Raw genomic sequence first — 15742 nt, 5'->3', positions numbered from 1 at the left:
GCTGTGATGTGTAAGCAGTTCATCAATGGGAAAGAAGGTCATTTGGTATTCTATGGGCTATGGGATCTGGCTTTAATTAAAATACTTAGAGCCTAGTGTAACTTGATTTTAGTTTTAATCAAGCAGTCACTTCTTTAAAAGTCACTTCATGCAGCTGTGATGGAGAAGGGGCTATTTCTGTAGTGTTTGTTGGTAAGAGTCATTGAGAATCACTTGCAGAATGCATAACTTACATATGTCTTCAGTCCAGAATTTCTTGTGGACATTAGCTATGTGCTGATCAAAGGTGCAAAGCAAAGGTGTGAGAGAAAATGTTAAATACAAAATAAGCTTTTGGAGACGTTGTTTAGAGAAGTGCATGAGTGAAACCACTATTCCCCTTTTGTAACTTTCTGAGATATTAAATCCATCAGGGCCAGGAAAATGAAGAGAAGCTAACTGTCTATTAAAAATCCTCCAGTGTAAAGAGACAGTGAGAAATCTCCTCATCTTGAGCTCACTGAGATTTGTAGAAGACTTTCTTACGATTTTAATGCGCTATAGAAGAGCAGAAAGAAGCGAAGCCTAGATGCCTGCACTTAGGTCATTATAATAAACATCTTAACACACTTGGACTTTATTTAATTTTTGTAATTTAACTTTATTTGGATTCTAATACATCCAGGATTCACTATACTGTTACAAAGTCAGCTATTTGTTTAGATCTAATTTCACACACCAGTGAAAAAAAAACCTGGTGAAACCTATTGTACTGTGGCTGCAGAGAATGAATGACTTAGGATATGGGAGTAGCAATGAACTGAAAAAAACAGCATTATAGTTATTAGAGTTTTAAGGGAAGAGTGATTCAATATTATTAATATTTTGTTATTTTTCCCCTTTGCCATTCTTGTGATCATCAAAACACATCTCTTGTTTTATCAGGCAACTGAGGGGAAAAATTAATGAAGTCATATGTAATTCCTTTGTTGTGACATGGCTGAAAAACCACATTTGTCTTCTGCAGTCATACAGTGTAATGATAGTGGGTTTATTTACATTACTTAAATTTCCATAACTAAACATTTCTGTGTTTTGGTAACTGCAGAATACTGGTCTATATCTTTGCAATCACACAGACTAATCAGTTTATAATATTTTTAAATGTTAGCAATTCATGTAGTATTAAATATAGGAATACCAGTGATGTCTAACAGACAAAAAAGGTTCTGCCATCCAAAAATTTTTCCATAACACTTTGTCTAATAAGTTATTTGATTATTCTTAAAAATGGTATTAACCTGAGTCTTGTATTTGTCCTCTCTCAGATTCTCTGTTATGCATGTTCTGGTAGGAATCAGCAGCAGTACTGTGTTAGGAGTCCTTGATCTGACACTGGAACAGCGTTATGGCAGTCTGTAATGCATCCGTGTTTTTTTTTATGTTTTATTCCAGTTTTTCAGAGTTGAATGGCTTTAGCACAGCACACTACAACACTGCACCAAAAGCAATGTGAGACCAGAATAGCAGTATCTTTCTCCATGTGCAGCATGTCCCCTGCAGAGCTGGCATTTGGTTAAATATCTCACAGAAAATCTTCTTTACAGAAAGCAAAGCTAAATAAATACATAAAATTTTCATTTCCACCACCAACTGTTCCAAAAAGATGCAATCTAGCTGGGAAGACCTCTTAGGTACTGCAGCAGTGGATTCTTCAGGAAAATAGAAGATGGGACAAACATCTTTAGATATCTTCTATTTTAGTGTGTATGTAAAAAAATACTGAGGTTTCCTCAGTGATAGAAGTACCAAGGAATTTGCAAGGAGGTAAGCTTGCATTTGCTTGGGGCAACACTTAAAACGTGTTACTACTGCAAGCAACAGTCCTTTTAAACTAGAATAGGGAAAGAAGCATTTTCCATGGCCATCTGCCCACATTTATACTGCAGCTGTAGAATTCTGCTCACAATTGTTTTGATTTGTTGGGCTTTTTTAAGCCCGAATTCCTTAATGAATTATTTTCTGTTCGTGTGCAGCATATAAAAAAAACAACAAACTCTTCTAAAAAACAGCTTAGTCCAAAACCTGCTTGCCATTTCTATTGAAAAAATAATAAATTAGATTGAAGGAATTGCATGGGTAAAAATAATAACATAATCCGTCTATTTTCACTTCTTTGTAGGGGTGTCAGAGAAATCTGTGTAGGATTTTGTACATGGAATTTGATGAGACGGGTAAAAAAAAGTATTTATTTTCCTCAGAGAGCCCAATTCAAGGCTTCTTGAAGCCAGAGCAAATATTTACAAAAGTAAATATCTGCATCAATTCTATAGCATATTATGTACATTCTATTTCTGTAAAAGCCAAAGTGTCTTGAAATAAAGAGCTCCTAAGCTTTTGTGGTAGATCCATGAATTATTCTGTTTCATGTACAAGCTAGGAAGGAATGATCATGTAACTTTACTCCATATTCAGTTTTTCTGTCTGTGGGTCTTTGACAGCAGAGGACTGGGCAGGATGGCCTTGGAAGTCACTCCAGCATTACTACGCTAACCTTGTATGGAAGCTAAAAGCAAAGCTCCAGAATCACCTGTTGGGAGGGTGAGAGAATTAGGAGATGGAGACAGGCTTTTCACCCAGAGAGGGGGAGAAGGAGATACAACCACACCAAAGCAACCAAATTAGACTTGTCTGTCCTGGTGAAGGAACAAACTCCAATAAATTGAATCTTTGACAGATTGGGAATCCATTCAGACTTATTTTTTTTATCAAAATGAAACTTCTGCACAGAAGCGCAGAAAAATCAAATTGTAGGGTGAAACTTTTAAAATTAAATAATTCAGCTCAATGAAATGATACAGTCCTAGGTGCTTTGATTCCCAGGTCTTTGCCCTGTCTCTGGCCCTACTGTTATTCAGCGGTACAGAAGTAAGGTTGTTTATTATCTAATTAAGGTATCTTCTCAATTTGTAGGGAAGTTTTAATTTTTAATGTAGTTATGAACATCAGCAAAATTAGTATTTTCTACCAACATAATAGTTTGAGAAACAAAGTGTATCAAAATACAGCATTTCTCTCTATGTATGAAGCGCACTACTCTATTAGTTTTGCTTGTGATCTTTCACAAGGCTCCTTTGATAGTGATGCTGGCCCACTGTCTGTTAAGTTAAATAAGGCACTCTTTCATTTCTGTACTTGTGAGGAACAGATGTTATTTAGAAGGAACAGATGGAGAATTCGTATATGGCATGATTAATAAATTGTTGCTTTAAATTGGAACACTCAAAATAACTCTAATTTTCACTAAACCAAAATTCTGATGGGTAAAACTAAATGCCTGAAATAGCAATGAATTCTTCTGAGGTAACAATAAGAAATGTTCCTCCCTCTCAAATTGCTGCTAAACAAAAATAACATTTTCTAACATTTCCATTCTTCCTGTGGATCAAACACAGTTCACATCTTTGTAACACAGACACTGTTGGCAGTAATGGTGCAGAAAGACAGGATTTGTTACAGTGGATTTCTTTCTGACTTTTGAATTAAGGGCTCTTGGAAGCACTATGCTTTGTCTACTTCCAATCCTTCTAGGAATTTACTGAAAAGTTTGAAATCCTAGGCTAGCTTAATCCTGCAGTTACGCAGAAGCGCCTGTTAACAGCCCCAACCTTCCTGATCGTTTCCTTATGATCGTTTGCTATGGAGCCTCATTTAATCTAGGCGTGCTTATCAGCTTAGTGGAAAGATCACTCACTGAAAAGGGGAATCAGTCTTGTTATGTGCTTACAGGCAGCAACAGAAATTAAAATTCTGATTTCTCATGTGATTTCTTGTTTCAATTACTGACTCTTTTTTTTTTAGTACAAAATGAAGGAGCCATACAACAGTTTAAACAGAAGTGAAGGTTCAAAGCAGGAGCTTGAAATGGTTTAGGTCTGAAAGAGTTTGGGACATTTTTTCAAACTGTCAAAATATCTTTCTTTCTTGTGTCTACAATACATGTTCCCAGCCTTTTTTCTTCAGGTTTGATTGATGTTCTGATGAAATGCAATCCCCTCAAAGTTTCCCTGAGTGTCTATGAATGAGTATGGTTGAGCTGGTGCTAGATTCTCTTTGTGTAAGTTCAGCTCCAAACAGATGGGAGTACTTACATAGTACTATTACTCTGAGATCATTTTCCCCTATGGCTGTCTTCCTAATGACATTTTTTATTAGTGTCTCTTCTGCTTGTTCATTTTCATAGCCTCCACACCTATTTCCACATAAGCTCTTAAGTCTAGATCAGTGTTCTTTCCTGCACACCTAACAAATTCATTTTTACTTGTTTCTTTCCTTCTCTGCTCTCACCTCATCTTCCTCACTCAGAATTTCCAATCCAGGCTGCACTTTCATCTGATAGTTGTTTACTTTTAGTATTGTGTGGCCTGCAGAGCTTTAGCACTTTTTCCCCTTTTTGTTCTCCCAGTTCTCAACCTCTTTTCTTTCTTTTTTCTTTTAATAGCTTTACTCATCTGTCCTAGCTTTAAAGCTCTGCATACCATGCCAGCAGCAGATAATTTTACTGCCTTTATCCATATACACCCTATAGCTACACCAACATGTACATACAAATGTAATAATTTCTTCCTATTGAATGCATAATATAATAAGATCTTGTCAGTATTTTTCCTTCTTAAATTTACTACCAGCAAACTAATGATCTGAGAGATACCTGTAATAGCATCTGCTGCATCCAACAATAATTAGTCAGAACACTGAAGGCAAGTCCAAGCACTGTGAGCTACTTTTAAGACTGGAGTTTTGTAATACATGTCAGCAGAGACTGTTTTCAGTAGTAGACACCTCCTCAGGGTCAATGATTGCAACATATTTTCATATGGTTATCCTCACTCCTATGAGTCCAGAGAAGGGCAACGGAACTGGTGAAGGGTCTGAGCACAAGTCTTATGAGGAGCAGCTAAGGGAGCTGGGATTGTTTAGTCTGGAAAAGAGGAGGCTCAGGGGAGACCTCAGGAAGACACTCTGCAACTTCCTGAAGGGAGGTTGTGGTGAGGAGGGATTTGACCTCTTCTCCCAGGCAACAAACAGGACCCAAGGAAGTGGCCACAAGTTGTGCCAGGGGAGATTTAGAGTAGACATAAGGACAAACTTTTTCTCTCATAGAGTGGTCAAGCACTGGAATGGCTGCCCAGGGAGGTGGCGGAGTTGCAGTCCCTGTCAGTGTTCAAGAGATATCTGGATGAGAAGCTATGAGATATGGTTTAGTGGCTTGTGGTAGCAATGGTAGTCGAAGGACAGTTAGACTAGATGATCTTGTAGCTCCTTTCCAACCTTGTGATTCTATGATTCTATATAAATGCCTTGTTGCTTCCAGAGAGGTTATTCTCTGGGAGAAGGAATTTGCAGAATAAAACACAGGACCTGTCTGTAACACTACGTGGAAAGAGAATGTCTGCTCTTTTAAGGGTATCTGGTCAAGGACCTCTTTCAATGAAACAAGAGGTAACAAGACAAGGAAGTGGTGATGGACACCAAATCTGGTCAGTCACACTAACTTATGAGAGCAGGTAAGAGCGTAGGAATGTTTATTCCTGTAGGGTTATCTGATGGATGACTTTTAAGGTGGGAAGCATCACAAGAAACAAACCTTCCAGTCACATGCATTGGCAGGCTAATGAGCTACAGGTACTGCCTTCTAGGAAGTATGAACTTTGCAACTGATACAACTGTGATCCAACAGGGCCTGGACTGGGAATGTGCCACAGAGCTCTGCAAACCCAAGGGGGTGTGCAGGGGAAGGGGTAGTATATATTCACCAGCAAACTTCAAGCTAGACAATCCAGCAAGTAGGACACCCATGGGGCTCAGGGTGTGGGGAGGGGTGCCGGGCAGACTGAAGGGCTGTGCCAGGCAATGCTTAAGGATTGGGGCAGAGGAGTTCTGGGCAGACAGAAAGGCCATGCCAGTACCTTTGGGGTCTGGGGGAATGCTAGATGGACAGAGGACCCATACCAGGTGCTTGAAGGATTGTAAATGTGTGTGTGTTCATGAACGTAGAGGGAGATATGTGTACATCTGTACTGGTGACCTTATGTCTCTGCGAGGCAGAGAGAAGGGGTCTTGGCTGCCTGTGTCTGTTCTACATGAGTGCTGTGTGTAAGTGCTGTTGAAAGCAGCCCTTGGCTGGAGCAGCCTGTCTGTGACTCTGGAACGTATGCTCAGTTTTGCTAATGGCTAAATCTGTGAAGGGAGAAGCAGCAGCCCTATCCCTCAGCCTGAACAGAGACCCCAGGGAACTGGGCTGCGCTCAGTGGCAGAGAAGGAGTGGTCCTAGGCCAAAAGAGATGGACATTCACTCTCATTGCTCTTCTTTACCACACCTAACATCAACTCTTCGTTTGTGGTCTCGTTTAAAGCACTGGAGTTAATCACAGACCACATTTATACATTGGTATAAATTGGTATGTCACACAGTATTTATAATTTTTAATTATATACTTCAAAAGAAAATTTTTGTTTTCTATGCATTCTACTGACATAATTGAAGAAACAAATAACTCTTAATACAATGATGATTACTGACATATTACCTGACTTGTTTTCCCTTCTTTTTTTTCACAGCAACTACAGCGCACTGTTAGGGGTGTGGATCTATGGTTTTTTTGTGGTGATCTTGCTGGTACTGGACCTTTTGTATTACTCTTCAATGAACTATGATATTTGCAAATTTTACCTAGCACGGTGGGGAATCCAGGGAAAGTGGATGACACAAGGACAGAGCCGATGGATTAATTCTGCTCAGGACCCAAGCCAAGTACAGACTCAGCCTCAGCCAGAGACACAGCCTCAAACTCAGCCTCAGCCACAGCCTCAGACGTCACAGACAGTACATACTCTAAAAGGAGATGCTTTAAGCCCACCCCTGATGTCTTTTCAGAGTACATCTGCCTGGTAAGTAAATTAAGCCATACTGTGATGTATTTTTTACTCCGTTACCTTGTAGTGTGAACAGTCATTTGCGTTTGGAAGCATCTGCAAATTCAGGGTTGTGGTACCATTCAAGTACCTAAGACGTAACTCTTTGTATTATGAATTTTCTTATGTAATTGCTGCTTAGGAGTTATTTGTTATTCTGGAATGTCTTACATCATCTTGTAATACTGTTCTCTCAGAGAAATAGATGCTGCCATTTTTCAATGGTAAATAGTTATGTTACTCCCATACAACATCCTTGTCTCTAAATTGGAGAGAGATGAATTTGAAGGGTGGACTGTTTGCTGAATAAATAATTGGCTGGATATCCATATCCAGAGAGTTGCAGTCAATGCTCTATATCCAGATAGAGATCAGTAATGAGGAGTGTTCCTTAGAGGTCTGCACTGGGATTGGTGTTATCTGCTATCTTCATTAATGACATAGACTGGGATTGAGTGCAGCCTCAGCAGATTTGCTGATGACACTAAGATGAGGGTGCAGTTGATATGACAAAAGGAAAAGATGCCAGCCAAAGCAACTTAGTGAAGCTTAAAAAGTGGGCCTACATGAAATAAATGGGGTTCAACAAATGCAAGTACAAGAAGCTACACTTGGGTGGAGGCAGTCCCAGACATCAACAGAGACTGGGTGAAAAATGGATTTAGCCCTGCACAGAACTTGGGGTTCTTGTAGACAAAAGGCTGGACATGAACCCACAGTGTACACTTGCAGCCTGGAAAGGCAACTGTAAATTTGGCTTTATCAAGGGAAGGTTGGCCAGCAGGGCAAGAGTGGGGACTGTTTCCCTCTGTTCTGCCTTTGTGAGGCCCCATCTGGAGTACTGCATCCAGGGCTGGGGCACCCAGCACAAGACATGGAGCTATTGGAGTAGATCCAGAAGAGGTCATGAAGTTTCTTGGAGGGACAGACCTCTTTTATGAAGAGATGCTGAAGGAACTTGGTGTGTTCAGGTTGGAGAAGAGAAGACTCTGGGGGACCTCCACAAGGCCCTCCAATACCTTAATGGTACCTATAGGAAAGATGCATTCATTTTCAGAGAAATATAGTGACAGGACTGTATTCACTTTAAGCTGAAGAGAGTAGATACAGTTTAGATATTATGATTTTTCTTTTTTTTTTTTACTTGGAGAGAGATGAGGAACTGGAACAGTACAAAATAGTTGCCCACCGAAGCTGTGGAAGCCCCATCCCTGGAGATACTCAGAGTCAGACTGGATGTGGCCCTGGGCAGCCTGATGTAGTGGGAAGTGATCCTGCCTACAGCAGTAGGGTTGGAACCAGATTGTTTCATTAGGTCCCTTCCATTTAAAGATTCTATTCTGTGGTATAAATAAATTATATTTTTTTTTCTACATCAACCATTATGAAGTTAATTTTCATCTAGTATCAAAGACTATTTGTCGTGTGTATCTATATGTCTGTTGGTCTGGTTTTAAAAGACTGTATAAATAGCAACACTTGCTTCAGTGTAAGATGTCACAATTTCATTTAGGGTATGAGACACAGAAACAACATGAAAACCGGGTTAGTTTTTTATATGCATAGCTGAAAAAAGCATAGCTTAATCTAATTTGACAGGATGACACAAGTAGGCTACTGTAAAGTTAAATGCAACCAAAACAAAACAAAATTAAAAAAAAAAAAGCAAAACAACCACAACAAGACCAAATGGGAGACAGGTTCAGAAACAGTGAGAATGTAAAAAATACAAACACAAGAAACTAAAAGACTGATAACCATAGGACAAATTGTCACAAAATGATTTTTGACTGTTTTTTACCAAACAGAAAAGAATCAAAGGAAGAGACCTGAATAATGTGATATTTTGAATAAGATGTCAAGTGAGGCAGGTGATTTTTTTTTTATTTTCTTGTGAAGAGGAGTTTTCTACACAGCATACAGACTCAGCCTGGGGCAAGAGGGTGCACTAGTGTGTTTTAGAAGTGTTTCAGAGAGTGGAGTTTTGGCAAAGTAAAGTGATCCACGAATGAGGAAGGTGTAAAAGATGATGGTAATTCTGATATCATGAAGCATGTAAAGTCACAGCGTTGGTCTTGATCTGAAACATTTGGGGAGTACTGTGTTGAAAACAAGATGATGTTAGAAACAGTCCTTTTATTACATAACTTGTTCCTTAACTTTAAATGTATATCTAGAGTGAAAATCATTGAAGATTTTTTGTGATTAACAGAAAACTTGGTGACGGAAAGGATCAGTGAAAGAGGAGCTCATTTGTCATAGCAGTCAGCACTGAATGTATGTGGTGCAGTTTAGACTTAGCAGGTCTTGTCCAAATGGGAGACTCCTAATAGTGTCACTTAAGATTGTATTTAGATAGAAGCATTCTTCTTTTCTGTTCTTCCACTTCTTTTTTTTTCTTCTTTTTTTCTTCTCCTTTCAATCCCTGAAGCTTTTCTGCATGTGGAATTCCCAGTCTTTAGTCCAAAATGCCATTCAGGTTAAAACCAACACTTCAGTCACACACCGATCGTGTTTTCAGCTTAATGTGTGTGTGTATACAAAAGTGTAATGACTGTGTGGATATATGCACTTATGTTTAAAATATTAGACTCGGTGATATCAATTGGTAATTCTGCCATATGAAAGAAAACTATCCAGTAATTTTTGAAGAATTCTTGATCACTTTCCTTTACTGACTTCTGTTGTTTCTTTGCTTTTATTTTTTTTTTTGCTTTTTTTTTGCTTTTTTTTTTGCTTTTTTTTTGCTTTTTTTTTTTTTTTTTTTTTTAAGCATTAAGCGGAGAATGTATGTTAGGATCAGGTGAGCATATCACATGCTCTTTTTTCCTGTGTTTGCAGGAGATGAGCATTGATACATCACTGTACTAACCCTAACCCCTTCCCCACTGCACTGTCTGTCTATACTCCTATTAGTTCCCATAAAATCATTTACTTTTTCTAGTTCCTTTCATTGCTCAATGAAATAAATAAGTAGCTGTTTCCTTAGCAAATCTGTACTTATCCCTTGTGTTTCAGGACACAGCAGAAGATACCATATTTTCAAGCTTATAACCTGCAACTTTTGAAAGCTCGCAGCCCTTGAAACTAAATTCATAGATGTCTCAGTCTGCACTTAACACGGGAAAATACAGAGGAAAGTGCAGTAGGCAGCGACGATCACAGGCAAGGTGATCAGTGTGTGCAAGAGGTTTTTAAATAGGGAGCTCTTTCAGAAAAAGTTAAGTCTTGTCTACTACAGCACATGCTAAGACAGTGGGAAATAAGTGTAGGTTGCCTGGCTATTTATTTCCCCATTAGATAATCTGCAGGTTATATACATGAAAATATGGAAATTTTGCAATATATGAATTAGACTTAGTTTCAAAGTCTGTTTCTGCTGCAGCCTGTGTTTGATAAATGATCTCAGTACTGTCTTCTCACAGTTTAATCATTCTGTCAGTGAAGGAGTGTAACGGAGTTACTGGATTTATCATTTCCATCACTTCTTTTAAGACTGCCAAGTTATTAGCCTCTTTAGTTCTGTATTTTATAGTTGAATTTCCATTATTCCTGATGATGACATCAACCTCTTGATCTGCTCTGATAACAGCAAGATTTTACTTTATGAAATCAACTTAAAGCATCAAAATTATCCCTGCTTTTTCCTCCACTGAGAAAATAAACATTCTTTTTTAACACCTCACAAATACACTCACATATATATAGTTGGTGTCATACCGTAAGAACAGCTCCAATTTATAAATGAGCTTTCTTTCTGCTCAAAAATAATAAAATACTATATGAAAATGCAAAACAGATTTTTTTAGTCCTGTGAGATATGCATATATCCCAGGATGTAAAATTTGCATACTGTTAAAAGTGTTTTCCAAAAAACTCCACAGGGTTTCATGATGACAAAAGATGCCAAAGTTTTAGTTTCCTGTCCTACACTTTTCATAATACAATTAAAAAACATCTTCATTCTAGAAGATAGTACTGTGTGATAACAGGAATGTGATTCTTGCATATCTTGCATATCATTCTGCCCAGAGAGGTGGTTGATCTCTGTCCCTGGAGACATTCAAGGTCAGGCTGGATGGGGCTCTGAGCAACCTGATAGAGCTGCAGATATCCCTGTTCATTGCAGGGAAGTTAGACTATATAACCTTTAATGGTCCCTTCCAACTCAAATGATTCTATCATTCTATGAAGAATCAAAGCAACACTGCAGACTTTTTCTCCTTCCTGTCCTTACTGACAGCGTAAGCAAATATCCCAAGAACAGCATCAGGATTAACACACGGCTTGTAAAGCAGTGTGGGGTCTCCTTGGATTTAAAAATTCATGTAATGCTCATTCTCTTATCATTTCATTTAATGTTTAGTTTACATACTGTGAATTGGCTATGAAACGAGTAACTGAGACAGAGATGTCAGAGAGAAAAGATAAAGCAAGCCAATAGGATATGGTGGGTGGAACCATCCCCGAGGTGTGTAAATCTTGTTGTAGCAGACTGCTCCGTTATTTACTTGAGACAAGGAGGGCCATGTATAGTCATAATATTAGTATAGCTAAAGAAGTCTGGAATCCATTATACAAGCTGCTGACTGATGTGTAGAGGGCTTGCAGTGTTGTGTAAGGACAGGGAAAAAAAATCATTAATCTCAGAAACATCAAGCGTGATTTAGAATAACATTTCTTCACCATGTAGTGTATAGATTTGTGTAGCCCAACTAACGTTGATTTCTTCCTTAGTATGGAAACCATCTGAGGGCTGTCCTAAGGCCTTTGTGGTCTGAGTCCAGGTCCTGTTGGATGTACCTCCCACAGCCCAAACACCGTCACAGACTCAAAAAAGCAGCCTGCAAGTGGCTGAGCTTAAGCCATTGTGGTGGCTCCTCCAGGTCCTTGCTGAAGTGTGTGAGCTGTGTCCTTCCACGCTTATTGGTCCATGTGAGAATCTGCAGGTGGAGCAGATCAAGAAGGCTTTTTAACAGCTGGATATCAAGCAGCAACAAACAGCGTGGAAATCCTTACTGCTGCTCAGCTAAGTGCAAGCCAGGGAGCAATACAAGGAAATATTCTAAGTTGAAGAATCAACATCCAGACCAAAGCAAAAAATGGTCTTGCTACTCCAGGAATATTCATAGTCAGTAATGAATAAAAAAGGTCAGGGTGACCACACAAAAGCACTGTGCACAGGGGCAGCCTAGCAGTGTTTTCCAAATTTTCTGTGGCTGTGTTGTAGCTGTTGAACAGATGAATGTGATTGCCTTGTTCTGGTGATGTGAAACTCCTCCCCACATCCATCAAGGATGCATAGTGCAGGGATGCTGTCATGAAGGTGAACTGCTGCCTCTGTCTTCAGGGTTATGTCTACTCTGTATGTGACCATATATGTTATGCCACATGAGTCACAGTTTCAGAAATTGCTGCTTGCCCTGGATCAGAAAAGCTATCAGCCCAGCAGGGTGAGCTTGTGATTAGTTCATTTATGCAGTTGGAATGGGTTAGACAAAAGGAAGTCTGTTTTAACTTCCCTACATGAAATGTTGCAGCCTGCTTTGGCTGCAAGTTCCTCTGAGATGCATTGTCTTTAAGACAAAAAGTGGAATATTTTTTTAGCACACCAGTACTTCACACCTCTTCCAGTGGCTACCAAACATCTTACAGAGAGGGAAGAAAACAAAAACATATTGGCTGAATACAAAATCTAGCAGGTAACTGAGCACATCCACAGTAGCTGTGCAAAAAAAAGCCACAGCCACTTTGCTGGTGGCTAAAAAGACTACGTGAAATAATTCCTTTCTTACTACCTTTTGAAACACTATCCACATTTGGTAGGTCCTCTGATTCAGTAATTTCCAAGAGCTGCAGAGACAGCCTTACTGCTGTCACCTTGCTAGGGACACTGACTCTGAAGAGAGGCAGCTGTGCAGTGTGACCATGGCACATGACAGTACAGCAAAAATACTCAGTGCTGGGGCAGTGGGAGGATCCTGGGCAGAGGCTGCTGCCATAGAAGATACTTACAGCAACAAACTGAACAAAATCTGCCAAATTCAAGGCAGACTTTATTTACAACTCCCTAGCTAGACTGTGGTATTGTGTTCAAGATTAAGTATGGCAAACTAGAGCACCAATAGTTTTTTTTTGTTGTTTTTGTTTTTTAAAGAAAGAAAAGAAAGAAAGAAAGAAAATGAAATAATCTGTTAGAGCTTTTGTGAGAGAGCTACCTAGGAGTTAAAGTCCTGGAATATCTGCCTAGTAACAAATGTTAAATGTATCTGGTAACATCTACCATTCCCTTCATAATTTATTCATTTAGAATAAAGATATTGTTAAACAGATTTTGTCTAAATATTCTTGTATGTTTGCTAAGAACTGCATAATGTAAAAAGCAGAAATTGCTTAAAAACAAAGCTAGGTGAATCACTTTCTGGTCCTGGAAGAGCCAGAGGATAAAACTGATTTTGCATTGCAAATCCATTCTGCCTGGGCTCCTACTTGATGTCAGGGAAGGAAACCAAGAGCACAAATGGACAACAGACTTGGAACCGAGCACCCCAGAGTCATTAATGCTCTGATTCCTGCCTACTTGCCCCATGCAAACAACTTGAAAGTTTTGAATTTCATCATTTTGCTTTAAACAATTCAAGATAAATAAGTTACTGTGTGCTTTCTTTCCTGTTTTTTGAAATTTGCTGCTAATGAGAAGTAAAGACAGCATGTAAGGTTTCTGCCCACTTCAGTCTAAATCCAGGCAATCCTTTGTATATGCTGGTAGACACTGCCTCTTTTGTTGTTGCATAAATGATACATGTGCTTTGTTTCATACCTATCCTCCTTTTCCTTTTGTTAAGTCAAACCCAATATTGCAACATTTATCTCTGTATGTTCTTGTCACATACAGATTCAGTGGATATGGGATGATCAATACTGTCTACATACTTATTTCTCACCTACCCATCAAACACTGTATTTATCAATACTGTATTTATCAATACAGACTGCTGTATTTATCAACTTCATGAAAGTCTTTTCTTTTAAACAATCCACTGAAGTCATTTAACTAACTTAAATGCGGTGACAAATTGTCAGAAAACAGCAATTAGTAGAAAAGTGAGTAGTTAGATGATTATCTGAAGAAATTGCTAAATAAACTCTACACACTGAGAAATGAAAGTAAAATACTGAAAACTGGTCCTGAACAACTTCCATTTTCAATTTTTCTCTTATATTTTGAGTAGATTCACAGAATCACAGAATCGTAGGGGTTGGGACCTCCAGAGATCATCGAGTCCAACTCCCCTGCCAAAGCAGGTTCCCTACCCCAGGTTGCAGAAGTAGGTGTCCAGGCAGGTCTTGAACATCTCCAGAGAAGGAGACTCCACCACCTCCCTGGGCAGCCTGTTCCAGTGCTCCGTCACCTCACTGTAAAGAAGTTCTTGCGCACATTTGTGCAGAACTTCCTATGCTGCAGTTTCTGGCTGTTCCCCCTTGTCCTGTCTCCACACACTGCTGAAAACTGGCCTCACCATTCTGCCCCCCACACCTTAGATATTTATAGACCTGGATCAGGTCCCCTCTCAGTCTTCTTTTCTCAAGGCTGAACAGACCCAGTTCACTCAGCCTTTCTTCATGGGGGAGATGCTCCAGGCCCTTCACCATCTTCGTAGCCCTCCGCTGGACTCTTTCTTCAGTTCTCAACCCACCTCACTGTCCACTCATCTATCCCACGCTTCCTCAGCTTTGTTATAAGGATGTCGTGGGAGACAGTATCAAATGCCTTGCTGAAATCAAGGTAGACTACATCCACTGCTCTCCCCCCATCCACCCAGCCAGTGACAGCATCGTAGAAGGCCACCAGGTTGGTCAAGCACGACCTCCCCCTGGTGAACCCATGCTGACTACTCCTGATAAACTCCTTTTCTTCCAGTTGTCTGGAGATGACATCCAGCACCAGCTGTTCCATCACCTTTCCAGGGACAGAGGTGAGGCTGACTGGCCTGTAATTGCCTGGATCTTCCTTCTTGCCCTTTTTGAAGATTGGAGTGACACTGGCTATCCTCCAGTCTTCAGGCACCTCCCCCGTTCTCCAAGACCTCTCAAAGATGAAAGAGAGTGGCTCAGCAACCACCTCTGCCAGCTCCCTCAGCTCCTGTGGATGCATCCCATTGGGTCCCATGGATTTATGAACATTGGTGTTGCCTGGGCGCTCTCAGAGCGCCTCTTCCCTGACTGAAGGGAAGTCTTCCATTCCTCAGACCCTCTCATTAACCTCCAGGGTCTGGGATTCCCAAGGGAGAGCTTTTTCACTGAAGACAGAAGCAAAGAAGGCATTCAGTATCTCCACCTTCTCAGCATCCCCCGTTACCAGAACACCCCCCTCACTTAGTAGGGGAGCCACATTCTCCCTAGTCTTCCTTTTACCGTTAACATACTTAAAAAAGCCTTTTTAATTATCCTTTATCACCTTTGCCAGATTCAATTCCAGGAGGGCTTTAGCCTTCCTCGTCTCATCCCTGCAGGCCCTGACAACATTTCTATATTGTTCCCAAGTGGTCAGTTCCTTTTTCCACATTTCATGGACCTTCTTCTTTCCTTTGAGTTTGCGCACGAGCTCCTTGCTCATCCACACAGGTCTCCTTCTGATTTCTTGTTCACAGGGATGCACTTATCCTGAGCTTGGAAAAAGAGCTGTTTAAATGCCGACCAGCTCTCACAGGACCCCTTCCCTTCTAACACCCTAGCCCACGGGATAGCTCCAAGTAGGTCCCAGAAGAGATCAAAGATGGCTCTCCTA

General features: G+C 40.0%; 1 protein-coding gene across 9 annotated transcripts in view; it reads left to right on the top strand.

Moving 5' to 3' along the window:
• Window positions 1-15742, top strand: part of SHISAL1 (shisa like 1) — an 83151-nt gene that overhangs the window by 47884 nt on the left and 19525 nt on the right. For 5 of the 9 annotated variants that reach the window (XM_048933973.1, XM_048933975.1, XM_048933974.1 and 2 more), the window contains 3 exons: window positions 6601-6930; window positions 9728-9757; window positions 11692-13859. In XM_048933973.1, the coding sequence (XP_048789930.1) occupies window positions 6601-6930; window positions 9728-9757; window positions 11692-11707 (376 nt within the window). In that variant the 3' untranslated portion in view covers window positions 11708-13859. Of the gene's footprint in view, window positions 1-6600; window positions 6931-9727; window positions 9758-11691; window positions 13860-15742 lie in introns of those variants that run through there. The other 4 variants (XR_007374659.1, XM_048933978.1, XM_048933977.1 and 1 more) reach the window with 2 other exon arrangements.

This window comes from Lagopus muta, chromosome 1 (assembly GCF_023343835.1).
Source record: "Lagopus muta isolate bLagMut1 chromosome 1, bLagMut1 primary, whole genome shotgun sequence".
In the NCBI taxonomy this organism is placed as follows: Eukaryota; Metazoa; Chordata; class Aves; order Galliformes; family Phasianidae; genus Lagopus; species Lagopus muta.
The sequence above is the reverse complement of the archived record's forward strand: the minus strand, read 5'-3'. Positions and strand labels throughout refer to the sequence as shown.